Here is a 27,351-nt window from a genome sequence, read left to right on the forward strand (position 1 = left end):
CTTTGTCACATCTTTCCCCATCATCTTAAGCCTGTGGATCTTGCCTTTCCCCTGAGCCACTGGAAGCACTTCCATTATCCGTAAACTCTTCCTGATTTCAGCTTCCTCCATCAGTTCTCCTCTTAGCCTACGACACTACCTTTCCCAGTCCATTGTCATATTGGCTTGAGGCGTTCCATCGGGAGCCCATGTGGAGGCTATTGACCCGAGGTGTCGGCCCATTCCAAATAAGAAGACTCAGCTCAAGATGTTCATCCATTCCAAATGAGGGGCCTCACCCTAAAACAATGAGCCATTCCAGGGAAAGGTCATTACCTGAAACGTCAACCATCCTCCTCCCTCCACAGATGCTGCCTGACCCGCTTAGCTCCTCCAACAGTTTATTGTTGCTTCAGATTCCAGCATATTAAATCATTAGTGTCCCCGTTCTAGTCTATCTCTGTCACTGTAAATCCTCATCCCCAGAACCACATCAGTAAATGTCTCTGTCATCATCATCATTATGTGCCATGTTGTACGCCGTGGGCAATAATGGTCTTCCATCTGTCGACCATGATTGTTCTTGGCAAATTTTTCTATAGAAGTGGTTTGCCATCGCCTTCTTCTGGGCAGTGTCTTTACAAGACGGGAGACCCCAGCCATTATCAATACTCTTCAGAGATTGTCTGCCTGGCGTCAGTGGTCGCATAACCAGGACTTGTGATATGAACCAGCTGCTCATACAACCATGGTTTCATGTGAGCCTGAAGGGGTGGGGGGCTAACTAGGTGCTATACCTTGCCCAAGTGTGACTTGCAGACTGGCAGAGGGAAGGAGTGACTTACACCTCCTTTGGTAGAGATGTATCTCCACCCCGCCACCCCAAACGACTCCGTAACCTCTCCAAACGTCACTACCTTTCCTACTGAGATTAGATTAGTTTATTGTAAAATAAAGGTGCAAAAAGAAATGCTAAAGACACTGTAATGGAAGAGGTAGGATGAAGGGTTAGGGAGTGTGGCAGCACCCCTGGGAAGGAGACGTGTGAGAGGTGACTGGTTTTGGAGTCTTGAGTCACGACCTCCAAGCTCTCGAGGAAGGAGATAGAGAGCTTGGTGTCATGGTGACATGACATCAACCTTTTCCTCAATGTCAACAGGACAACGGAGCTGGTCATTGACTGTCAGGAAGGAGGCTGGTGCACGCGCTCCTGTCTTTATCAAAGGAGCTGAGAGGTTCACGTTCCTATGGTCCTGTCCTGGTCCAACCACGTTGATGTCACGGTCAAGAAAGCTCGCCAATAATCTCTACTTCCTCAGGATGCTAAAGAAATTTGGCACGTCCCCATCGACACCTACCAATTCTTGTCAATGCGCCATAGAAAGCATTCTGTCAGGACACGTAATGGCTTGGTATGGCAACCGCTCTGCATGTGGACACAGGAACTTGCAGAGGGTTGTGGACATTGTTCAGCACATTGTGGAGCTAGTCAACCCTCTATGGACTCAGCCTATACTTCTCACTGCCTCAGTAAAACAGCCAGCATAATCAAAGACCCCACCCACCCACCCCAGCCATTGTCTCTCTCCCCTCTCCCATCAGGCAGAAGATACAAAATCCTGAAAGCACATACCACCAGGCTCAAGGTTAGCTTCTGCCCTGCTGTTAACAAACTCCTAAACAGACTTCACGTATGATAAGATAGATTCTAGACCTCTCAGTCTACCTTGTTATGATCTTCGCACTGCTCTTTTTGTTGGTAGCCTGTACACTTTATTCTGCATTGTTACTGTTTTACCTTATTCTAGCTCAGTGCACTGTGTAACGATCTGATCAGTATGAAGAGTAGGCAAGACAAGATACATTTCACTGTATCTTGGTTCTTGTGACAATAATAAACCAATACCAAAACCAAAATCAAATCCTGTACCTCCTCCCAGAAGGTAGGAGAGAGAGAAAGGGGAATGGCCAGAGTAGCAGCCATCCTTGATAGTACTGATAAGGTACTGTGAAGATGGACTGGAGGAACGGAAGTGACAAATGGTTTCTGCCTTGTGTAGAATTCTTCAGCTGGGACTGAACTAGAGTCCTCTAGCAGTATAGTACACCTACTTTACTCTAAACAGCCCTGAGCAGTACAAAACACCCTGCATCCTATATCTTCATGAGATGCACTGTTAATCCATCCAAAGGCTTGTGCACTCCCAGCTCCTTTCGTTGCACCCACTTAGAGTCACAGAGCAGTATAGCACAGAAACAGGCTCTTCAGCCCATTTGGACTGGTTTTCTGCCTAGTCCCATCTGCCTGCACCTGGACCATACCCTTCCAACCCTCTCTTATCCATGTACTGCTTCTAAATGTTACGACTGCACCTTCAACTTCCACTGGCAGCTTGTTCCTCCCTTCGCACCCACTCCCATGGTTTTGACTCCTTGCGTGGCTCTCTTGCCGTTGTAAGCCGTGTCCTCCTCCCATTATACACCGAAGCACTGATGGTCTGCTGTTCTCGCTCCAGGGAATAAACATGCCACAGGTGTTCACCGGTTTTCTTGCCAACATTTTCAACGCAGTGGTGAATTATGTCTTGATCTACAAGCTGTCTCTGGGCATTCGGTAAGTGGCAAGTCACTTTAATTCTCTTTCAGCTGAAATATTTGCTGCATAAAATGAAGGGGAGGCTAATTGCACAGGGCCTTTTTCTGTGCAGTGATATTCTATGACTCTTTCACAGTGAAAGGAGGATTCTCAAAACTTATTCACTGGACCACGGGAGAATGAGGGGAGATCTTGTAGAGGCATACAAAATTACGAGAGATATAGGTAGATGCAGCCTTTCCCCCTCTCAAGTTGGGTACAACTGGAACTACAGGTCATAGGTTAAGGGGGAAAGGTGAAATATTTAAGGGAATCTGAGGGGGAGCTTCTTCACTCAGACAGTGAAACAAGCTGCCATTGGAAGTGGTAGGTGTGGGCCAATTCTAACTTTTAAGAGAAGTTTGGATACGTATATGTTTGAGAGGAGTATTGAGGACTAAATTCTGGCTGCAGATAAATGGGACTAGTCAGAAGTCAAAGTAGGCATGGACTAGATGGGCTGAAGGGCCAGTTTCTGTTCTGTGATAGACTAGGACTCTATCTAAGACTGCAGCTTAAGGGATAGGACTATTCTGCTAAGTAGGACGTGGTTCAAGGTCCAAGCAACCAGAGCTGGGGTACCCCGTGTATTGTTAGGTGTAGGTCACTTCACAGAGTTCCCCTCGCAAACTCTTCTCCTCCATTCATTTTCCCCTACTTTCAGTCCCACAAGGTGAGCAGGCGGATCAGTTTCAAGCCCCATGCCCCTAGAGTGTCATTGAACCTTGGAGTAACACAGCACAAGAACAGGCCCCTCGGCCCAACTCATCTATGCTGACCAAGGTGCTTGCCTCAGCTGCTCCCATTTACTCACATTTGGCCTGTATTCCTCTTAAACCTTTACTTCCCATTGTACTTTACACCTTCTTACCATGGTTGGGGATGCCACATTCAGCTCGCTGCAGCCTTCAGTGAACTGTCAGCTCATTGCTGCAGTCTGCCATCACTGCAGGACCTTGTAAGTGTCCAGGGCAAAGAAGTGGGCAGGAAAATCATTGTGGCTACTGCCCACCCTGTGAACTGCCTTTTCCAAAAGTTCCTTCTTGGCACTCCTATAGGGCTATTAAAACAAAAAACTTCACGCCATCTTAAAAGTTTATTTTCCCAGGCAGTTAATCTGATCAACCGTTCTAGTTAGACCCCGGCCTCCTCTATCTATTAAGTCCATCACTGCATGGCACTGCAAAGACTTTAAACCACGTTTTATACTGCTGTTCAATTCCGAATTTGGTTGGGAATTAAACAGCATTTGGTTTGAAATTAAACAGAATGATCTTGTTGTTGCTCACTTCTCTTGTTTACATGATTTGTTTTTCTTTCCTGTCTTTCCCTGTGCATATTGGGGGTTGGTCTTCATTTTTTAAAAATTGAGTTTGTGACAAATCTGTAGGTTGTATAATTTATACACTCTTTGAACAGTATGAACACATGTTGGTGTTTATGTATTCATGCACATTTTATTTCATATACCTCTAACTTTATTTATACATAATTGTTAATTCTTTATCATTGTTGAACGTTGTTTTTGTTGCGTGACCCATACACCACAGCAAGTTCCTAATACACGTAAATATATATGGTGAAAGAAGTTGACCCTTTAACCCTTAAACTCGGTGTGTTCCAGAGGCTCTGCGATAGCCAATGTTGCTTCTCAGTACTGCCAGGCCACCTTCCTGTTCCTCTACATCCGATGTCGAAGACTGCACGTGGAGACTTGGGCAGGTAAGTTATCACCGAGCACTGTGGATATCCTACAGTACTGTGCAAAAGTCTTAGGCACTCATATTGTATGTGGCTATGCTGCCTAAGACCTTTGCACAGTACTGTATTTGTCAGTGTGGAGCCGAGAACAGGTTTGTAAATCTGGGAGCAAAGGATGTTGGGAATGACAAGGGCAGAGCGCCGTGGGAGGGGTGTGGGACAGGTGGCAGAGAAGGAGAGCCAGGGGTGGTGGATGGTGCAGGTACAGACACACCCAGCCCTGAGACACCAGGCAAAGTCATTTGATTCCAAACAATTGCGTTATTGATCATTGCAGAATGTCTCTCTGGTGCTTCCCACTCCCTCCCCTCTCCCTTCCCCTTTTCCCAACCACTGTTCCCTTCTCCCTGCCCCCTTCTCACTCTCTATCCACAATAGAGGCCCGTATCAGAATCAAGTTTATCATCATTCACATATGTCATAAATTTTTTTTTGAGACAGCAGTACAATACAATATACCGTATAAATCTACTGTAGTACTCTGCAAAACGCTTAGGCACCCTAGCACAACTCCTCGGTATCTAACTAAGTGAAACCTGACTGTCACTTGAACCGATTTTATTTCCTACAACCAGTAGGAAAATTCTGCCCTAATTTCCCTCCACACCTCCCTTCCCTGAGAAAGATTATGCAATATGGTAAGTTTGCCCTGCTTCATTTATTGTCTGTGTCCTGTTCTTCGTCACACACAGTCTTACTCTGCCAGCATGACAAGTGCTACCCCGCTCTCTCCAATGTGATTTCCTTGTCCACTTGTCCCTTCCCACTGATCACACACACCACCCCCCCCCCCCCCAACCTCAGCACTTACTCCTGCAAGCGGGACGAATGCTACACCTGCCCCTACATCTCCTTCCTCACCACCATTCAGGGCTCCAAACAGTCCTTGCACCACTTCACCTACGAGTCTGCCGGGGTCATCTACTGTACTTGGTGCTCCCGGTTGCGGCCTACTCTACATCGGCGAGGCCCAATGCAGACGGGGGACCTTTTCGTCGATCACCTTCACTCTGTCTGCCACAGAAGGCAGGATCTCCTGGTGCCCACCCATTTCAGTTCGACTTCCCATTCCGATTCCGACATATCAGGCCATGGCCTCCTCTACCACCAGGATGAGGCCACCTCAGGTTGGAGAAGCAACACCTCATATGTCATCTGGGTAGCCTCCAACCTGACGACATGAACATCAATTTCTCTGTCCACTGGTAATTTCTCTCCCTCCCTCCTTCTCTCTTCTTCCATTCCCTATTCTGGTTATCGTCTCACCCCTTCTCTCTCCTCACAGGCCTATCACTTCTCTCTGGTTCCCCTCTTTCTTCCACATTCCACCGCCCTCTCCTATTAGATTACTTGTTCTTCACCCCATTACCGCTTTCACCTACGATCTCCAGTTTTCCACTTCATCCCCCTCCCCCCTTCTCCTGGTTTCACCTATCACCTGCCACCTGTACTCCTTCCCCTCCCTCACCTCCTTATTCCGCCCCCTTCCTTTCCAGTCCTGATGAAGGGTCTCAGCCCAAAAGGTCGACTCTGTTTATTCATCTCCACAGATGCTGCCTGACCTGTTGAGTTCCTCCAGCATTTTGTGTACGTTGCTGTGAATTTCCAGTGTATGCACAATCTCCTGTGTTTATGTAAAAGAAATCCTCCGTATTGAACCCCCTCCTCCCCCTACACTTCCAATCACTGAGAAGAATTAAGCAATATCACAAGTGTCTCCTTTACTTCCTTTATCGCCTGAGTCCTGCACTTCAGAGAGAGTGCTACGTACTTCGGTCCATAATTCCTGGGCACACCAGGAAAACCTTGGAAGATTTTACCTACATTTCTAAAATCAACTGGTCCTGAACTCAGAAGGGTGTAGTCAACTAGATGGTTTGAAGTGCCTGTTTTAAACCCACACTGTGTCAGTGACTTGCGGCACACTAGTGGCGTAACAGTATGGCAGAGCCAGTGAGTTCAATTCTTCAGTGAGCTCGTACATTCCCCCCCATGAAGTGTTGGTTTTCTCCAGGTGCTCTGGTTTCTTCCCAAAGTCCAAAGACATGCAAGTTAGTATGTTAATTGGTCACATGGGTGTAATTGGGCAGCGCATACTCATTCAGCCACAAGAGCCTGTTACCGTACTGTATCTTTTTTTAAAAAAAAATGTTTTAAACATAGGATGGTCCACCGAATGTCTGCAGGAGTGGGGCAGCTTTGTGCGACTTGCCATCCCCAGCATGCTAATGTTATGCATCGAATGGTGGAGTTATGAAGTTGGAATATTCCTAGCGGGTAAATAAACTAACGAACCTTTGTTCGAATGCTCTTCTCAGTCAGTAAGTAATGGTGGGGATCATGTCTAAAGTAAATATTTAACAGGCCACGCTCAGTAGCCACTTTATCTGGTACACCTGCTCGTTTTTGCGAATATCTAATCAGCCAATCATGTGGCTGCAACTCAATGCCTAAAAGCACATAGGCGTGGTAAAGCGATTCCAGTTATCGTTCAGACAAAGCATCAGAACGGGGAAGAAATGTGATCCAAGTGACTTTGATCGTGGAATGATTGCTGGTGCCAAACGGGGTGGTTTGAGTGTCTCAGAAATCGCTGATCTCCTGGGATGTTCATACACAGCAGTCTCTAGAGTTTACAGAGCATGGTGTGAGAAACAAAAGAACTTCCGATGAGCGACAGCTTTTTGGGAGAAAATCCCTTGTTACTGAGAGAGGTCAGAGAAGAATTCCCAGGGTGGTTCAAGTTGACAAGAAAGAGACAGTAACTAAAGCTGAAGTTCAAATTCAAGTTCAGTTTATTGTCATTCAACATGCATACAGCTAAACGAAACATTGTTCCTTCAGACCAAGGTGCACAACACAGTACTCTCACACCTAACACGTAATGTTACCACAAATAAATCTGCATCAGGATTGGCAGAGAACTCAAGTGACAAGAGACTGGAAGTTCTAGTGTAGTGATCTTAAACCAAAATGTTCATGATTCCATTGCCCCAGCTTACCCTACCCTCGCGGATGCTGTTTGACACATGGAGTTCCGCTGGCAGACGGATTGTTGCTCCTGATTCCAGTATCTGCAGTCCCTTGTGTTTCATTATCCACTGATTGGTAGCATAGCAGTTAGCACAACGTTTCACAGTCCCAGTGATCAGGTTCAGTCCCAGTGATCGGGTTCGGTTCCCGCTGTTGTCTATAAGGAGTTGGGTTGGTTTCTTCTGGGGGCTCCAGCTTCCTCCCACGGTCCCAAGATGTATGGGTTGGTAGGTTAGTTGGTCCAATGAGTGTAAATAGATGGGATGGGCTCACTGGGCTGGATGGGTCTGTCACCATGCTATATCTCTAAATAATGAAGAAAATAAATGAATAAATAAATAACTCGATAGCCCTGAGATCACAGTTGAGAACACCCGGGATCAGGAGCAGGGGCAGGTCTGCCGTCAGAGGACAGGTCAGGGACATGAGGTCAGTCTATAGCAGGAACTGAGGTCAGTTAGGACTAGAACTACAGATTATAGGTTAAGGGTGAAAGATAAAGTATTCAAGGGGAACCTTCTTCTCTCAGAGGATGCTGAGACATAGAAAACCTACAGAACAATACAGGCCCTTCGGCCCACAATGCTGTGCCGAACATGTACTTACTTTAGAAATTACCCAGGGTTACCCATAGCCCTCTATTTTTCTAAGCTCCATGTACCTATCCACAGGAGTCTCTTAAAAAACCCTATCGTATCCGCCTCCACCACCATCACTGGCAGCTCATTCCACACTCTCACCACTCTCTGTGTAAAAAAAAAACTCACCCCTGACATCTCCTCTGTACCTACTTCCAAGCACCTTAAAACTGTGCCCTCTCGTGCTAGCCATTTCAATGTGTGTGGAATGAACTGCCGGCAGTAGTGGTGGATACAAGTTCAGTTTCAACATTTAAGAGAAGTTTGAGTAAGTACATGGAAGGGAGAAGAGAAGAGAAAAGAGGAGAAGTTAGGGGAGGGGAGGGGAGAGTGGGGTGAGGAGGTTCGGTAGCTGACCTACCAACAGGATACATGAACAACACAGTACATAAACACATGAAATTCTGCAGATGCTGGAAATTCTAGAGCAGTATACACAAAATGCTGGAGGAACTCAGCAGGTCAGGCAGCACCTATCTCCTTACTGCCCATTGCCCACTGGTGTTTGAGGCAACAATGAAGGTCCTCCATCTTTGGTGGTGTCCAGGGCTTTCTTCAACCTGCCAGTAGCTTCTTCTTGGTTTTTTTCTACTGTCAACCATGCAAGTTCTGGTTGGAGGCTCAGGAATACCATCATACTCAGATGTAGAAGGATTCTTCATTGCTGTTTCTGTGGCAGGGTCACTAGCCTGAGCTGAACCCCCGAAACCTGGAGGACCAGTGGACCATTCTTGGTCTGTCCTGTACACTTAGACCTGTTTGGCATGGATGAACCTACCAAGAGCCAAAGCATAAAACCCTGACTCCAGCCAACAGCTCTCCAGGTCAATGAGACCGTGGTCCTCTTGGAGGAGGAATAAACAGTCTCTGATATGAGTCCTGATCAAGAGTCTTAGGCTGAAACATTCCCCTCCATAGATGCTGCCTGACCTGCTGAGTTCCTCCAGCATTTTGTAGACACGCTTCATTGGTGAAGTCTGAGCAGCGTCTCAAGATGTGGAGAGGCTCCTCATCCATTCTGTCAGTCCCAGGGCGTGTGGAGTGGAAAAAGATGGTGGAGAGACCACAGACAATCAAAGAGTGAGATCTTCGGGCGAGGCAGGTTCCAGGTGAAAGACCTAAGTGCTCCTGCGTTCACTTCTGAAGGTGGGACTGTTGTGTTTTGTAACTCCAGTGCATAAACACAAATCGAAAGGAAAACGAGGGAGCCGAGAGATAACTCATGTACGTTCATCTTTACCTTAAGAGTGATGTGCACGTATGATGTGGTGACGCGATAACGCATGCTATTCACGTACTTTTATATATAACCCATAATGAATTATTTGAACAAAGAAAGAATGCTTAATCAAACAATATATTACTCAAATATCACTGGAATATTAAACGCACAACAGGAGTTCCTTCTCATTCATAGCCGCTGGTCGTGTGCAAAGATGTAGCTGAGGATCTGCTCCCCAGTATCACAACCCGACTCTGCTAACTTCAATGGAACTAAACTCCAGGCATGGGCTAGAACACACAGTTTTGCTTAATGAGCTCCCAGTCACCAATGTCTTGTTTATATGCAGAAAGCATAGTCAGAGAAACATAGAAGATATAACATTACAACACAGAGCAGGTCCATCAGCCCAACGTGTTGTGCTGACCTTTCAACAAGCGCCAGGATCAACCTCATCCTTCGCCCTGCAAAACCCACCATTTTCTATCATCCTTGTACCAAGGAAGTGGGAATTACGGGAGTGTTCCTCAGAGATGGAATGGCGGAGCAGACCTCGATGACCTAATTCTGCTCCCATGTCTTATGCACCTTTCCTCCTTGGAGTGACGGAGAGTGAGAGGTGACCTGATAGAGGTGTGTAAGATGATGAGAGGCATCGATCATGTGGATAGTCAGAGGCTTTTTCCCAGGGCTGAAATGGCTAACACGAGGGGGCATAGTTTTAAGGTGCTTGGAAGTAGGTACAAGCGGGATGTCAGACATAAGTTTTTCACTCAGGAATTGGTTTGTGCGTGGAATGCACTGCCAGTGAAGGTGGTAGAGGCAGATACACTAGGGTCTTTTAAGAGCCTCTTGGATAGGTACATGAAGCTTAGAAAAATAGAGGGCTATGCGCTAGGGAAATTCTAGGCAGTTTCTACAGTAGGTTACATGGTTGGTACAACACTATGGGCTGAAGGGTCTGTAATGTGTTGTAGATTTCTATGTTCTATGTTCCTGTGGTGTATGGGACAGGTACATTACGTTTAAGAAGCCTTTTGCTTAAAAAAATAAATGGCTGGTTTGTTTCTTTCATCTGGAACAAAAGAAGACTGTGTATTAAAATGTCTAAGTTACAGCTTCCTAGTAGTCTAGGGGGTCCGGATTTCCCAGATGTCAAAAAATATCAATTAAGTTCCTTTCTATCTTACGTAGTTGACCGGGTTTCCAGGGGCCCCTCCACAATTTGGCTAGACATTGAAGCTTCACAAGCAAAATGCCCTCTTATTAATCTGCTTTTCCTCCATAAGATGAAACTAGTTAAGGAATATTGTCGCAATCCAATAACAACGCAGTCAGGGCTTGGAGGGCGGTGCGACAAATCGAGGGCAACGCAGCGAAAATGTCACCCTTCACTCCAATAACCGGCAGTCCGGATTTTCAGCCTGGCATAATGGATTCTGGATTTAAACTTTGGATTTCTAAGGGTATTTTCCATCTATGAGATTTGTTTGATGAAGGAACGATGATGTCTTTTAGTCAAATAGTACATAAATTCAGCATACCCAACAAGGGTCTTTTTCATTTCTTTCAGATAAGAGATTATATACAGAAAAAAACATCATTGTTAACTGATTTCTATCGTTCTGACATAGAAAAGAGGGTGCTTTGTTCTAAGGGTGAAGGCTGCATTAGTACTTTTTACAGCATCCTGAGGGAATGTTCTTGTGGAGAGGCTGAGCAGCTGGGAAGGGTCTGGGAGGAAGAGCTGGGAGTAGAAATTACAGCTGAAACATGGTAAGACATCTGTGATAATGCAAAGAAAATTTCAGTTTGTAATAGAACTAAAGCATTGCAACTCAAAATTCTGCATAGAGCCCACCTGACTCCAGATCATCTCTCGAAATTTAATACGGGGGTTTCTCCAATGTGTTCTTAAATGTAAAGTAATTACTGGAACTCTCACCCACTGTTTTTGGACTTGTCTTAAACTTCTGGCATACTGGAGTGATATTTTGGGTGAAATGGAAAAGATTCTGAAGATGGATCTTGAACTGGACCCAGTGTCCTTTATCTTAGGCTTCCCTAGCAATCATATTATTAATGCACATCAGAAAAAACTTTTTAACATCCTGACTTTCTGGGCGAGGAAGACCATTTTACTTTGTTGGGTATCCGATAAGGCCCCTGGACATTTTGGTTGGCGTAAATTAATCATGGATTACGTTCCTTTGGACTGTTTGACATGTATGGTACACTCAAAAACAAATAGTTTTCATAAAACATGGCAACCTTTTCTGCAGTGTGTAGATGTAAACCTGTATGCTATACTAATAAGGGCTTTTGTATAGGATGTTGTGGTGATGTCTATATTTTGATGGAAGTGTTCTGATAGCTGATATCTGTGAGGGAAAGAAATGTAAATGTATCTGGAAATTAAAAGTTTTGTTATGCTGAGCAAAAAAAAAAATTTAAAAAAGAACCCTTTCGATAGGAAGAACATGATGCCAATATAAGCAAATGGGATTAGTGCTGTTGGTCAAAAAAGGTCAGGCTGGGCAGAGTGGGCAGAATGGCCTATTCCTGACTGTGTGACTCTAATGTTAAGACTGGGCAGGGAATAAAATGCTCCGTTCTTGGCTGTAATTTTCTATTGCTCATTCATCCGATTCTTTCTCCATCACAGGGTTAGTGAACGAGGTCCAGCTCGGGGCCCAGTGCATCATCTATCAGATTTTAACAGCAGTATACATGGTAAGTCTAAAAATTCTGTGGAATATCAGGGTTCATGCAGCTGATGAAAATAAACTGGGCTTCTTTAAACCCACAAGCCTTGTCGATATCCGAACCATTCATTTCCTCCACATTTTCACCATATTAAACCAGTGGTAAATCTTTAGGAGACACCAGGGTGGGAGTTATAGGAGTCGTCCTGGTGGCGAGGGCACTGGTCTTTAGGCTGGATACTACTGGAAGGGATTAGGATATGCAGGCAACATCTCCAGGGCTGCAGCTGATGTGAAGTGTGGACGTGGAGAGGACAAGGAGGATTTCTACAGGAGGACGAGGGAGAAATAGGAGACAGTGGTGCAGCTGAAGATTATCACAGTGGTGAGACATACTGTAGTTTAAACAGAACAAAGTTAAGGAGGAGTGATGAAGAACAAGGAAGGTTTGTTGTTGATTTATGAGGCACTAGGTAAGCCCCATGTGGAACATGAGGGGCTGCATTTGCAGAGTATTCCACCCCCAAGGGCTACATGAACAGTGGTAACAATGGGGAGGAATGTAATAGAACAGCACTGAAAGCCTTAACTATGAATGTAAAGGGTAGAAAGGGCACTCAGTGGTTTATTCCTGTCGATATTTTTTATTCTGAATAAAGTTTATTTTGATTTTTAAAGAAAGATGCTGGAGATCCAGAGCACAACACACTGAGGGAACTCAGCAGGTCAGGCTGAGGGGAATAAACCGTCAACGTTTTGGCCCGAGACCCTTCACCCGGGTCCTCCCAGAGTCTGGGCACTGTGCTTTGGGAAGGAGTGAAGTCTTGGGGAGGTACAGGTTGCCTTAGTGAAGAGGTTGTTTGCCTTCTTCAGTCAGGGTGCCGAGTACAAGTGCTGGGACCTCGCGTCACTCCCGTACACGATGTTGCTGAGGCTACAGCTGGATTGTTAGCGCAGGTATAGTTCAGCTAGAAGAGGGATGTGATTAAATTGGAGAGGGCACAGAAGAGATTCACTGGGAAATTGCCAGGACTGGAGGGCTTGATTTCTGAGGAGAGTCATAAAGTCATAGAGCACTACAGCACAGAATCAGGCCCTTCAGCCCATCTAGTCCATGCCATACCGTTAATCTACCTCGCATTGCCTCGCACCAGGGCAATAGGTCTCCATACTCTTCTCATCCATGTAGATACCCATATCCACCACTTCTGCCGGCAGCTCGTTCCACTCTTTCATCACCCTCTGAGCGAAGGAGTGTTTCCCCTCAGATTCCCCTTAAATATTTCACCTTTCACCCTTAACCTATGACTTCTAGTTCTAGTTTGACCCAACCTCAGAGGAAAAAGCCTACTTGCATTAACCCTACCTATGCCCTTCATAATTTTGTAGCAAATCTCCCCTCGTTCTCCCATGCTTCAGGGAATAAAACCCTAACCTATTCAATCCTTCCCCGTCACTCAGGTCCTCAACGCTCGGCACCGTACCGGTAAACTTTCTCTGCACTCCTTCTGTCTAATTGACGTCTTTCCCTGCAGGTTGGGGACCAGAACCACACACAGCATTCCAAGTTAATGTCTTATACAGCATCAGCATAACATCACCACTCCTGTATTCGATACTTTGATTTATGAAGGCCAATGTAATAAAAACTCTCTTATGACCCTATCTGGAGAGATGGGGCAAGCTGGGGATGTTTATCCTGGAGCAAAGCAGACTGAGGAGTGAACTTGTGAGGGTTTATAAAATCATGAGGGCACAGGAAAGTCGAATGGTCACAGCCTATTCTCCCAGGATGTGGGTGTCTAAACCTAAGGGCATATGCTCAAAGTCCAAAGTGAGTTTATTATCAAAGTACATACAGGTCACCATACACAACCCAGAGATTCATTTTCTTGTGGGCATACTCAAAAATCTATAAAATAATGTCTATAACAGAATCAGCGAAAGACTGCACCAACTCGGGCATTCAACCAGTGTGCAAAAGACAACAAACCGTACAAATAGATAAACAAACAAACAAACATTAAATATTGAGAACATGAGATGAAGAGTCCTTGAAAGAGAGTCCATGGTTGTGGGAACAGTTCAGTGATGGGCAAGTGAAGTTCAAGAGCCTGATGGTTGAGGGGGTAATAACTGTTCCTGAAGCTGGTGGTGTACGTCCCAAGATCCTGGACCTTCTTCCTGATGGCAGCAGCAAGAACAGAACACATGCTGGGTGGTGGGGGTCCCTGATGATGGATGCTGCTTTCCTGTGACAGTGCTTTGTGTAGACATGCTCAGTGATGGGGAGGGCTTCACCTGTGTCAGACTGGGCCATATCCATTAATTTTTGCAGGATTTTCCATTCAAGGGCATAGATGTTTCCACACCAGCTGTGATACAGCCAGTCAATATACCCTCCACTACACATCTGTAGAAGTTAAGTTAAAGGTGAGAGGAAAGATAACTGAGGGGCAATAATTCACACAGAGAATGGTGGGTATATGGAACTCGCTGCTAGAGAAAGTGGTAGAAGCAGACACATATGCAACATTTAAAAGACATTTAGACAGGTCCATGGATTGGAAATGTTTAGAGGGATATGGGCTAAACTCAGGCAAATGGGACTCCTTTAGGTTAAACCAAAGTCAAATACAGGTCCATAATTCATCGAAAGTGGTGTCACAGGTAGATAGAGTCGTAAAGAAAGCTTTTGGCACGTTGGCCTTCATAAATGAAAGTATTGAGTGCAGTGGTTGGGATGTTATGTTGAAGTTGATTAAGGCATTGGTAGAGGCCTAATCTGGAGTATTGTGTGCAATTTTGGTCACCTACCTATAGGAAAGATGTAAATAAGGTTGAAAGAGTACAGAGAAAACTTACAAGGATGTTACTGGTTCTGGAGGACCCAAGTTATAAAGAAAGATTGAATAGGTTAGGACTTTATTCCTTGGACTGTTGAAGATTGAGAGGAGGTTTGATAAAGCTATATGAATTTATGAGAGGTATAGATAGAGTGAATGGAAGCAGGCTTTTTTCACTGAGGTTGTGTGAGAATACAACTAGAGGTCATGGGTTAAGAGTGAAGGGTGAAATGTTTAAGGGGAACATGGGGGGAAGCTTCTTCACTCAGGGGGTCATGGGAGTGCGGAATGAGCTCCCAGCATAAGTGGTGCATGCAAGGTCAATTTGAACATTTAAGAGAAGTTTGGACAGGTGTATGGATGGTAGGGGTATGGGGGGGGAGGGGTCTATGGTCCCAGTACAGGTGGATGGGAGTAGGCCGTTTAAATGGCTCAGCAGGGACTAGATGGGCTGAATGGCCTGTTTCTGTGCTGTACTTTTCAACAACTCTACGAGGCAAGGTGGCAGATTGGGGCGGTACAGCAGTGTAGTGGTTGGCACATCGCTTTACAGTGCCTGCTTTGACTGATTGGGGTTCCATTCCCAACACGGTCTGCTTCTACGTTCTCCCACGCTTCCCCCCCATTGCTCCAATGTCTTCCCACATTCCAAAGACCTGCAGTTCAGGTTAGCAAGTTGCGGGCATCCTATGTTGGCGCAGTCAGCGTGGTGACACTTGCAGATTTGCCCCCAGCGCAATCCCAGCTGATTTGATTTGGTCCAACTGACAATTTCTCTGTACGTTTTGGCGTACATGTGACAGATAAAGCTAATCTTTAAATTTATCTCTTTAAAATTGCTGTTCCTGCAGTCATCATTATTTAGTTCTTGTTGTTGTGTTCATGAGGGGTAACTTCTCCACTCAGAGGGTAGTGAGAGTGTGGAACGAGCTGCCAGCACAAGTGGTGGATGTGATTTTGTTATCAATGTTTAAGAGAAGTTTGGATAGGTACATGGATAGTAGAGGTATGGAGAGTATGGTCCAGGAGGAAGTCGACGGGACTAGGCAGTTTAAATGGTTTGGCACAGGCTAGATAGGCTGAAGGGCCTGTTACTGTGCTGTAGTTTAATATGATTCTGAGCCTCTTAGTAAATTTATTATCAAAGCATGTACTGTATATGTCACCTTGAAATTCATTTGCTTGCAGGCATTTACAGGAAAATTAAGAAATACAGTAGAGTTTATGAAAAATACTGTACATAAATAAAGACTGACAAGCAACCAAGGTGCAAAAGTACTTCCAATATTGAGTGGGATGAAGAGATGAAGAGAAAACACCTTCAGGGAAAGGGCTGGATAGAGGAACTAATTCTACCAAAGCCTCAACGTAGACTTGATGGGCCGAGCATGGGGTTACGTGGACCGAGCTGTCCGAGGAGGTGGTAGGTGGAATGCTAATGCGATAAGAAACATTCTGGCACCCAAAGTGAAAGGGATGGGTTAGGTGAGGTCAGATGGCAATCGTGCAGGAGGATTATGAGCCAGTATGGACAAGTTGGGCTGAACGGCCTGTTTCTGTGCGGTATATGTTCAGTGTAATTCTGCCCCATGTTCCATCAGTTCCAGTCTTGTGTACTCTCTCTTGTACAGATCCCTTTGGGGTTCAGTGTGTCTGCCAGCGTCCACGTGGGTAATGCGCTGGGTGCCAGAAACCCACAGAAGGCTAAAACCCTGGCGAGAGTTGCTGTGCTCTGTACTGGTGAGTCCTTCGTGCTTCCAGAACATGACTTTAGGGACCCCTCCTCACTCTTTATCTGCCTCTGCTCTCCCCACTTCTCACAAGAATCACAAGCAGATTCATCATCACTGACATACGGCACAAAACCTGTTGTTTTGCAGCAACAGTGAAGAGCAAATTCATAAAAAAATCCATAACTTAAATAAATAATAAGTACGAAAATAAACGGCGAGGTAGCGTTCTTGGGTTGGACTATTCAGGAACCTGGTGGTGGAAGGCAAGAAGCTGTACGCACAGTAAATCATCAAGCGAGTATCTTCAGGCTCCTGTACCCCCTCCCTGAAGAGTGAAAGAGCGAAGAGTACAGGGGCCAGACCTCTTCCCTGTCCCCTGTAGTTCGAAAGGAGTTTAGTTTCCATGTACCGCCTCTGAGGAGGCACGACATGAGGCTTGCCGTTGGAGAGGCTGTGTATTGGCAGGGGGAGGTGTACACATTCAGCTCTCCTTTTCTCGAGACTGCTAGCCAGCGCTGGAAGCTGTGAGTGAAAGCAACAAGCAAGACCCACTACACGCATCAGACCAAACATTTTAGGAACAGCAAGGTCCATTCCCATGAAGCTTAGCTAATCAATGTTCTTTACCCGTGGAGGGAGAATCAAAGTAAGTGTCCCTAAGCTTGTGAGTTGGACATTGTTGTGGGCATCCTCCCGAGGGGCCACTCGAGGCCCCAGTTCAATGACTCACCTGAAAGGGAGCAGGTCAGACTGGGCAACACTCCCTGATTACCACACTGAAGTGTTTGCTGGAACAGTGGTGTGGGTAGGGGGAAAAGAAGAGATTAGGAATTACTGTAAGCAGGTTGCCAGGAACTAGAAAGCACACCTGTGGCTCCACTACCTCAAGAAAGGTAAGGAAGCTGTGCGTGCCCCCAATAGTTCTTACCGAGCTTTAAAGATGCACTACGGAAAGCATTCTGTCCTGATCCGTCACAGCTTGGTACGGCCACGGGAAATCACAGAGAGTCTGCACACTGAGGCCCAGTCCATCACAGAAACCTTCACTCCATTGACTCAGTGTACACCTGGGGTCCACAGACCCCTTGCTTAATGGTATTGGTCCAAGGCATAAGAAAGCTTGGGAAGCCCCCCCCCCCCCACCCCCAGGTCCTACACTTTCACCTGCCTTGAGAAAACAGCTAAGGACCCCTCCCACCCTGGTCATTATTTCATTGCCCCCCGTCCCGTCAGGCAGAAGAGCACAAAGCACCAGGCTCAAGGGCTGTTTCCGTCCTGCCGTTATCAGGCTCTTGGATAGACCTCTTGTGTTCTTGATCTCTTAGTCTACCGTGCTATGGTCCTTGCCCTTTATTTGTCTGCCTGCTGTGCACTTTCTCTAAGCTGTAACACCGTGTTCTGCATTCTGTTTTCCCGATACTGTCTGGATGCACTTGCGTATGGTATGGTCAGTCCTGGATAGAGTCGAACAGGATCTTTTCAATGTGTTTTCAAATTCAGATTCAGGTTTAGGAACTGAGCATGACAACCAGCAAAGCAAACCCCATACCTCCTGCCGACCCGCGCGCCCGCACACGTACGCAGTCCTCTGACCACAGGACAGGGCCGTCTTTGGCCTCCAGCCGCCAGTGGGCTCGGTTCACGGCCACTGGGCCTTCGTCTTCCCCGGCAAGACGCACAGAGATTCGCAGACAGGCCTCAACTTCTGGGCTTCCGACATATCTGACGCTAATAAACCAACACCAGCGTTACTTGGACAAAGTTATTTACTTACCCAACATTTTGCTTTCCTTTGAACAGGATCCTGTGCAGCAGTGTCCTGTGTGATTCTGAGATCAGTCAGCGACGTGCTAGGCTACATCTTCACCTCTGACAAGTTAGTTCCAAACGAAAGATTCTTCAAACGTCAAAAAACTTAACTTCTAGCCAAGCGATTTTGACACTGTAATGAGAGGTTGGGCAAAATTGGGTTGTTTTCTCTGGAGTGGATGAGGCTGAGGGAATATCTGATAGAGGTTTATAAGATTATGAGAGGCATAGATAGAGTAGACAGACAATATCTTTTTCCTAGGGTTGAAATGTCTAATGCCAAAGGGGCATCCATTTAAGGCAGGAGCTCCCAACCTGGGATCCATGCACCCCTTGGTTAATGATTGGGGTGCATGGCCCTGATTCTAGGTGGGGGGGTAATTGAGGGGCATGTTTATTAGACAGAGAGTGGTGAGGGCCTGGTGGGTGCTGCCTGGGGTGGAGGTAGAGATAGAAACATTAGACTTTTAAGAGACATTTAGACAGGCAGATGAATGTGAGGAAAATGGAAGGATATGGACATTGTGTAGGCAGAAGGAATTGGCTTAGTTGGCCATTTGATTCCTAATTTAATTGGTTTGGCACAACACTGCGGGCTGAAGGGCCTGTTCCTGTACTGTACTGTGTTCTGTTATCTGAGATTTTCTTTGACATGTTTCGTGTCTCTCTCTACAGGGAAATTATTTTGCTGGTTGCTGATGTGTTACCCTTGGTCGTCATTCACCAGTTATTCGATTCTTTGGCAGTGAGTTATTCAGCAAAGAGCTTTTGGAAATCAGCATTGTTCGTCGAGATTTTCTCTTTCAGCACATATACACCCACTGGGAATCTGCAAATCCCAGTGCTTAATTCCCAGAAAAGACAGACCATGCCTTGAATATCAAGTCATCATAGTTTGATGTCTTCTGGAATTCAGAAGGATTTTTGGGAGAGTGTGCGAGACAGGACCTACCTGATGCTAAAGTTAGTGGGAGAGGATGTTTCCATTAATAGGAGAGTCTAGGATCATCGGAGGCACAGCCTTGGAATAAAGAGATGCCCCTTTAAAACTGAGATGAGGAGAAATTTCTTCAACCAAAGGGTGATGAATCTGAGGAATTTTTTTCACCACAGAGGGTTGCTAAGGCCAAACAATGTTGTGTCTTTAAGGCAGAGATTGTGATGCACCATCAATAACTCTGGGAGACGTGAGGCGAGATATAGGCTTTTATTGGCTGGAAGAGAGCAGTCAGCAGCAAGAGATCACCACACGACATCCTGGAGACTGAGGGAGGAGCAGTGCCTCCAATCGCCTTTATACAGGGGTCAGTGGGAGGAGCCACAGGAGCAGTCAGTGGTGGGGGGGGGGGGGGGGGGAACGTGTCCAGACAGGTATATGTAGTTCACCGCAGATTGATAGGTTCTTGATTGGTGAGGTGGTAAGGGTTACAGAGAGAAGGTCAGAGAACACATTCGCAGGATCAGAGCTAGCCTCTACTGCTTCCCTGGACTGAGAACTCCAGATTCACCACTCTCTGGGAAAAGCAGTTTCTCCTCATAAGGAAATAAGAAATAGGAGCAGGAGTAGGCCACCTGGCCCGTTGAGCTTGCTCCGTCATTCAATAACGTTATGGCTGATCTCCCTCATCTCTGGAATCAACACCACCCCCAAAGCCAGTATCTTTCCTGACATGTAGGGTGTGGGAGGAAACGGGAGCACCAGGGGAACATGCAAATTTCACAGAGCCAGCGCCGAAGGAGGGGATTGAACCTGGTATTTGGAACCATGAGGCAGTGACCCTACCCACTACACCACTGAGCCAAAGTTCAGAAAGAAAACCGATTTATTCCTAACTTTCTTTGCCTGCAGACCTCTCTGATTAATTGATTTTTGCTCTCCCAAGTCCTGATTGTTGTCGAAGTAACCGGGTGATGTTTGTTTTTGTGTCTTACACAGGCTGTGAGCGGTGGAGTGTTGAGAGGGGCAGGGAAACAAGCACTGGGTGCGGTCGTTAACCTAGTTGGATTCTACCTGATTGGGTTTCCCATTGGAATCCCCATCATGTTTGTTGGAAAACTCGGAATATTGGGTAGGAAATTATAACAGGCCTCCACCTGGTTCCGTCTGCCTATCATCCCCTCCATGGTTCCTCCAGCCTCTGTCCCACCCTCTCCCTGCCCTATTACCTCCCTCCCCCTCACCTTGATCCACCTATCACCTGACAGCTCTTGTTCCAGCCCTTACCTCCATCTTTTTATACCGGCCATCTCCTCTCTTTCTTTCCAGTCCTGATGAAGAGTCAACCATAAATGTCAACTGTCTATTTCCCTCCATGGATGCTGCCTGACCTGCTGACTGCCTCCACAATTTTGTGTGCGTTGCCTGTACCGTTTGTGTCATTCTTCTTCATCTTCATGTGCCTTGCGTGTTACACGCTTGGGCGATCATGGCTCTCCACATCGAACGATCCCTCGCAGCGTCAATGATATCTCACGCACTTAGATCTGTTAGTTCTTTCACAGTGTCGATATATTTTCTTCTTTGTCTTCCTCTTCCGCGTTTCCCAAGCGTAAGGCATTCTATTTCTCCCTTTCTGATGACATGGCCCGGGACTTAAAGTATCCTCTCATTTAATGTTCTCATTAAAGAACTTTTTGTATGGGCACATTGGGGTAATGTCTCATTAGTTACCCTATCTCCATATGAACAAAAGACTGGCTTTAATTACCTTGGTAGCTTTATATCACAAGATGCTAGATGTAAAGTAGAAATAAAAAGAAAAATTACCATTGCCAAAACTAACTTCCAAAAAATGAAACCCATTTTTACCAACAGACACATTTCTATGACAACAAGGCTTAGGCTACTAAAACGTTACAACCGGTCAATCTTGCTGTATGCCTCTGAAACATGGACTATAACATCAGAACTCCAAAGAAACTTAGAAGCAACAGAAATCTGTTTTTTTTAGAAGAATGCTGAAAATATCATATAGTGATAGGGTTTGTGTCATTAACAAACCAATACCCCCAACTGAACCCCACCCTCCCCTGCAACCCCTTCTATCACAAACCTTCTCCAGGCTGTGATCCTCTGCCTATCTGCCTCGCCCTACCAGCCCAGCTATTTCCCTTGACCTTCCATTCTGCAACCCCAGACCCGATGAAGTGTTTTGACTATTTATTCCCCTCCTTAGACGCTGCCTGACCCGCTGAGAACACCCAGCAATTTGTGGGTGTTGCTGTGGGTTTCCAGCATCTGCAGAATCTCTTGAGCCTTTGATAAGCCACCGTTCTTGGTGAGGGACGTGGGGAGACGCTCTGTCCTTTGTCTTGCCACTGGGGAACACCAGGACTTTATTCCCTAGGGTGCAGGGAAGTGAGGGTTAATTCGATAAAGGTGTACAAAATTATGAGGGGTATAGACAGAGTAAATGTGGGCAGGTTTTTCAACTGAGATTGGGTGAGACTAGGTTATGAGTTAAGAGTGAAAGGTGAAATGTTTAAGGATACTTCTTCACTCAGGGGGGTGGTGAGAGTGTGGAACGAGCTGCCAGCAAAGTGCTGAAGGCAGGATCAGTGTCAACATTTAAGAGAAATTTGGATAAATACATGGAAGGGGTGGGTATGGAGGGCTATGGTCCAAGTGTGGGTTGATGGGACTAGGCAGAACAATGGACCAGATGGATTGAGTGGCCTGTTTTTTGTGCTTTCAGGTTATATGGCTCTATGAGCAGGGAAGTGGGGGGGGGGGGGGGAGGTAATAGGGCAGGGAAGGGGCAGGACAGAGGCTGATGGAACCATACAGGAGGGGATGGCAGGCAGACGGAACCAGGTGGAGGCCTGGTCGGGAAGAGCTTGGGGAGAGGGATACTGGATTTATATAGTTGTTCACTGATGACTGTCCTGTTACTTTGCAGGTTACTGGATAGGAGTGATGACTTGTACGGCGGTACAGTTTATTTTCTTTCAGGCAGTGATTTACAAGTTAAACTGGAACAAGGCGTCAGATCAGGTACGAAACGAGGTTTGGCAATGGTCAGCTATTCCCAGTGCTTCCCCCTCCTCCCTTCCCAGATTCATTTATTTACCACGTGTAGATCAAATCACACAGTGAAATGTGCATTAACAACCAACACAACCTAAGAGCGTGCTGGGGGCAGCCCGCAAGAGTCGCCACACCTTGCAGAGCCAATGTAGCACGCCTACGATCAACAACGGCGAAACGAGCCCTTCTTACCCGACCCCATCCACTCACAGCACACAGACAGGCCTCAGGCCTCCAACCCCGGGGCGAGTCCTCTTCCAGACTTCGACCTTCAACATCGACCCCGTGACTCGCCGATCACGGACTTTGAACTCCTGGACTCGAACCCCGGACCCGCACAGACCTCTGACCCCCCGAGGCTTGCTCTCCTAAAGTGGTCTCTGCCTGCACAGATTTCCAATCCCGGGACTTGCCGACTGGGATGGTCAGCATTCCTGGTCCACTCACACAAGATGTGACTCCCAGAGTGAACTGACTTCTGATTCCCGTGTACAATGGTCACACAGCTACCAAGGGTCATCTCTGTGAGATTACTGCAGCACCATGTTACCCAACAAACGCTCGGCCTGAACTCATTTCAATCTGGGGAGATCTGAAATGAGGAATTCACTAACTGGGGATTTAAAATCAGAAATTCCTCTGGAGTTTATTCCATTGTCTCTCCAAGTGATCTTGTGAAATCTCCAAGTGATAAATTGGACATCATTTTCTTAATGGCAAACTTGGAATGAAATACGGGAGATACCTGCATTTGACCATGTCCTGTTATGACCCCTGCCTCTTCCATTCCCCCTCACTCACAGCTTGAGTCTCCCACACTCTGTCTAAAAGCCATTGCCTGATGTTGGTGCATTGAACTAACCCCCTAGCACGCTCGCAATGTCTCAGAGCCCGGTGGGTGGGGGGGGGCGACAGGAGGAAAGTAAAGGTGTGTAAGGAGGCCTTGCCTCTCCTGGACCCACGATTACAGTCTGTGTGTTTTATTTCAAGGCTCTGGTTAATGCGGGCTTAAAGAAAGACGTGGACTCCACACAAATGGTTTCAGGTCAAATGGAAGACGTTCTAACAGGTGTGAAGTTTATACCAAATAGTAATCATATTAGTTAAAAAGAAATAAGGGGGAATGTTTTCTAAAGTGTTTTTATCAGAGTGCATGGGCGGTATTTGGTTAGGGTTGTCTATAGAATCATATTAGACACCTTCCCTCCACATTTCAGGGCAAAGGCAGGGTAGAGTCCTCTTACCATTTGAGTTTTCTGGACTCAGTCACCCCACTTGGAAAGAGTGCTGGGCTCATAGTGAGCTGCTTGGCTACAGGCTGAAATAGCACCACACACACACACACACACACACACACACACACACACACACACACACACACACACACACACACACACACACACACACACACACACACACACACACACACACACACACACACACACACACACACACACACACACACACACACACACACACACACACACACACACACACACACACACACACCCCGATGGTGTTACAAAAACAACTTTGCACTCAACACCAAGGAATTGATTGTGACTTCAGAAAGGGAACACACAGCAGGCGTCATCAAGGGATCAGAACTGGAAAGGGTGAGCAGTGTCAAGTTCCTGGAATACCGATGCAATTACAAAGAGTCCATGCCAGTGTCTACATTTCAATAGGAGTCTGAAGAGACTTGGTTTGTCACTGAAGACTTTAGCAGATTTCTACGGATGTTCTGTGGAGAACACCCTGACTGGTTGCATCACCGTCTGGTATGAGGCCCCCCCCCCTCCCCCCCCGTACAGGATCAGGAAAAGCTGCGGAAAGTTGCAAACGCAGCCCGCTCCTTCATGGGCCACAGCATCCCCAACATCAAGAACACCTTCCAAAAGCCATGTCTCAAAAAGGCTGCCCCGTCACCCAGAAACATGCCCTCTTCTCATTGCCACCATCAAGGAAGAGTTGAGTTCCTTCAGCAGTCTGTGTGTGTGTGCGTTGCTCAAGATTTCCAGCATCTGCAGAACCAGGTTTATTATCACTGGCATGTGTCATGGAGTTTGTCAACTTAGCAGCAGCAGTTCAATGCAATACGTAATAGAGAAAAAATAATAATAAATAAGTAAATCAGTTACAGTATACGTATATTAAATAGATTAAAATCATGCAAAAACAGAAATAATATATATTTAAAGAGTGGGGGTAGTGTTCACAGGTTCAATGTCCATTTAGGAATCGGATGGCGGGGGGAAGAAGCTGTTCCTGAATCACTGAGTGTGTGCCTTCTGGCTTCTGTACCTCCCTCCTGATGGTAACAGTGAGAAAAGGGCATGCCCTGGGTGCTGGAGGTCCTCAGTAATGGATGCTGCCTCTTGTGTATAGGTCACTAAAGCTACCTCTTGCCTTCCTGGTGTAATATAGAACTTATAATAGTTCAATTTCACTTTGATTTCCAGAAGACTGTTCGGGAAACATTGCAGTCATTGACGTCAGTTCAGTGGAAGGCACCATGAGACACTGGGGAGAGGAATCCTCTGCCCCGAAGACAACTGTTGGCGCCGATCAAGAGCTGTTAACCGTGAAGCAGCTGATCGTACGTCGTGGGCTGGCCTTCCTTGCGGCTGCACTGATACTGGCCGTTGGACTGTTGGTACATAAATTATAGGTCCTACCGGGCTTCACAAGGGAGAGCAGGGGTCCTGGTTCCTTTAAACAGCGTGAGAAACGTCGGTGAAAGGCTTTGATTGACAGACTAAAGAGGATGAAGTTTTCACAGTCTGTGGTTGTTACTGCTGAGTGATTCCAACCTGACACCACTGCTCGGTTCAAACAGCCCTCAATAGTCTGTTAAATTTCCATCTACATACTATAGCGAGGTCGATTTTATTTTCAGTAACTTACACGGCATCTAATAAATGCTCAAAGGTTCATTTTATTACCGAAGTATGTATGCCGAATACAACTCTTGAGATTCGTCTTCTCCAGGCAGCCATGAAATACGGAAAAACATGGGAGAAAAAAAAACATCAACACCCTTCCCCCCCCCGGCACAAAAAAAGAAAGAGAAACAAAAACTCGCAACCCCACGCCCCCCCCCCCACCCCTCCCTCGCACAAAAGCTAACAGATCGCCCAGCCGGAAAACTGCAGCTAGAACATCAAAACTGAACCCCTCCCTTGCATAAATCTAACACATCCCTCCTGGTAACTGCCACCAGGTTTTTAAGGAGAGCGTGGCAAGTTCTTTACGACATTAACGTTCTGCACTGCCAGGCTCCACCCAAATTGAAATGACTCCCCATCCTAATTGAGGGTCCCGGCCTGAAACGTTGACTGTTTATTCCCCTCATAGATGCACCCTGACCCGCTGAGTTCCTCCAGCATTTGTGTGTGTTGCTTTGGATTTCCACAATCTCTTGTGCTTATGACTCCCCACCCTAATGTCCAAGCTTATATTCCACCCAATAATGATTGAGAAAGAAACCCCAAAATATCGTTATCCTAGATTTGAAGACCCACTGTCCCCAGACTGCAGTTTGGGTTGAATTTGAGTGGAATTAGATGGCTGTGTGAAACTATTCAACCTCTGGCATATGTGGTGGAACAACCTCGATGGGGATGAATGGCCTAATTCTACTCCTATGTCTTATGGTCTTTTCTTATCTTAAGTAGGAGTGGGTCTCCTGATCCTCAACATCCTTTGTAGCAAATAAACATTCACATGGACCAGTGATGAAATTGTTCTTTCCTTTGTATTGATAAACATTATTTATAATCTACTAATGATGATATACCCTTTCTATATATCCATCCATCAAACACTGGCCAAATATCAGAAGTTCAAAGTAAAGTTATTATCGAAGTACATATATGTTACCATATAAGACCCTGAGATTAATTTTCTAATAAATAAATAATCTTGAGAACGTGAGTTGCTGTTCCTGTGGCGCATCGGGCTGCAACCTTGCCGTTTCTTTAGCGTTTGTCTTTTTTTTTAACGAGGCTGAGTCACCAGCTCGACCCAGCACATCAGGAGAGCGTGCAAGGAGCCGGCCGGGCTCGAACCTGGGGCCACTCGCCTCGAAGTCTGGTGCAGATGCCACTGCACCAGTGGCCAGCTGAACGTGAGTTGGAGAGCCCTTAAAAGTAAGTCCATAGGTTGTGCTGTGGTTCACTGAAAACTTCTCCGGTGAGATTAAAGATGTGAAGGAGCTATGCAAATCCTTTGTGTTGACATCTGTTTATCTCAGGGCCTCCCAGCCTGGGGTCCACGGACTCCTTGCTTATTGTTATTGGTTCATGGCATAAAAAAAGGCTGGGAACCCCTGGTTTATCTCCTGAATAGACACGAAACACGTAATCCTTCTAAGTGTCTATTCATGCCCTGTATTTTAAAGCAACCTGATGTTCATTTAAAAGCCTAAACATGGAATGAATGCTTCCAATAGAGGGGGAGTCTAGGACCAGAGGGCACAGACTCAGAGTACAAGGACATCCCTTTAGAACAGAGATGAGGAGGAATTTCTTTATCCAGAAGGTGGAGAATCTGTGGAATTCATTGCAACAGTTGTGGAGGGCTCCAGTAATCCGACCGAGACTATCCAAAGGGAAATGGCTCCCAATGGTGTAAGGATCAGTAACCAGGGGGCACAGAATCAGATTACATGAAGCACAAAACGCTATTTGCATTATGCTATTACAGCGCCTGCGATCACGTGTCGAGGTTCAGTTCCAATGCTGTCTGTAAGGAGTCTGAACACTCTCCCCGTGACCACATGGGTTTCCTCCAAAGACCTGCAGTTGTGGGCATGCTATGTTGGCCCCGGAAACATGGCAACATTTAAGGGCTGCCACTCCTGCACATCCTCGGACTGTGTTGGCCATCGTCACAAGCCATTCATCTGACTTTCTCCAATGTTCTGATGTACGTGTGATGAATAAAGTTCATCTTTAATAGC

The 27,351-nt window shown here is 46.2% G+C and overlaps 1 protein-coding gene across 6 annotated transcripts in view; it reads left to right on the plus strand.

Moving 5' to 3' along the window:
* Positions 1-26,319, plus strand: part of LOC140731629 (multidrug and toxin extrusion protein 1-like) — a 63,635-nt gene extending 37,316 nt beyond the window's left edge. For 4 of the 6 annotated variants that reach the window (XM_073053217.1, XM_073053215.1, XM_073053216.1 and 1 more), the window contains 11 exons: positions 2,496-2,593; positions 4,239-4,336; positions 6,539-6,652; positions 11,934-12,001; positions 16,451-16,559; positions 18,353-18,428; positions 19,037-19,106; positions 20,298-20,430; positions 22,261-22,355; positions 23,379-23,457; positions 24,851-26,319. In XM_073053217.1, the coding sequence (XP_072909318.1) occupies positions 2,496-2,593; positions 4,239-4,336; positions 6,539-6,652; positions 11,934-12,001; positions 16,451-16,559; positions 18,353-18,428; positions 19,037-19,106; positions 20,298-20,430; positions 22,261-22,355; positions 23,379-23,457; positions 24,851-25,059 (1,149 nt within the window). In that variant the 3' untranslated portion in view covers positions 25,060-26,319. The remainder of the gene's footprint in view (positions 1-2,495; positions 2,594-4,238; positions 4,337-6,538; positions 6,653-11,933; positions 12,002-16,450; positions 16,560-18,352; positions 18,429-19,036; positions 19,107-20,297; positions 20,431-22,260; positions 22,356-23,378; positions 23,458-24,850) is intronic. The other 2 variants (XM_073053218.1, XM_073053219.1) reach the window with 2 other exon arrangements.
* Positions 26,320-27,351: the final 1,032 nt, after the last annotated feature.

This window comes from Hemitrygon akajei, chromosome 8 (genome assembly GCF_048418815.1).
Source record: "Hemitrygon akajei chromosome 8, sHemAka1.3, whole genome shotgun sequence".
In the NCBI taxonomy this organism is placed as follows: domain Eukaryota; kingdom Metazoa; phylum Chordata; class Chondrichthyes; order Myliobatiformes; family Dasyatidae; genus Hemitrygon; species Hemitrygon akajei.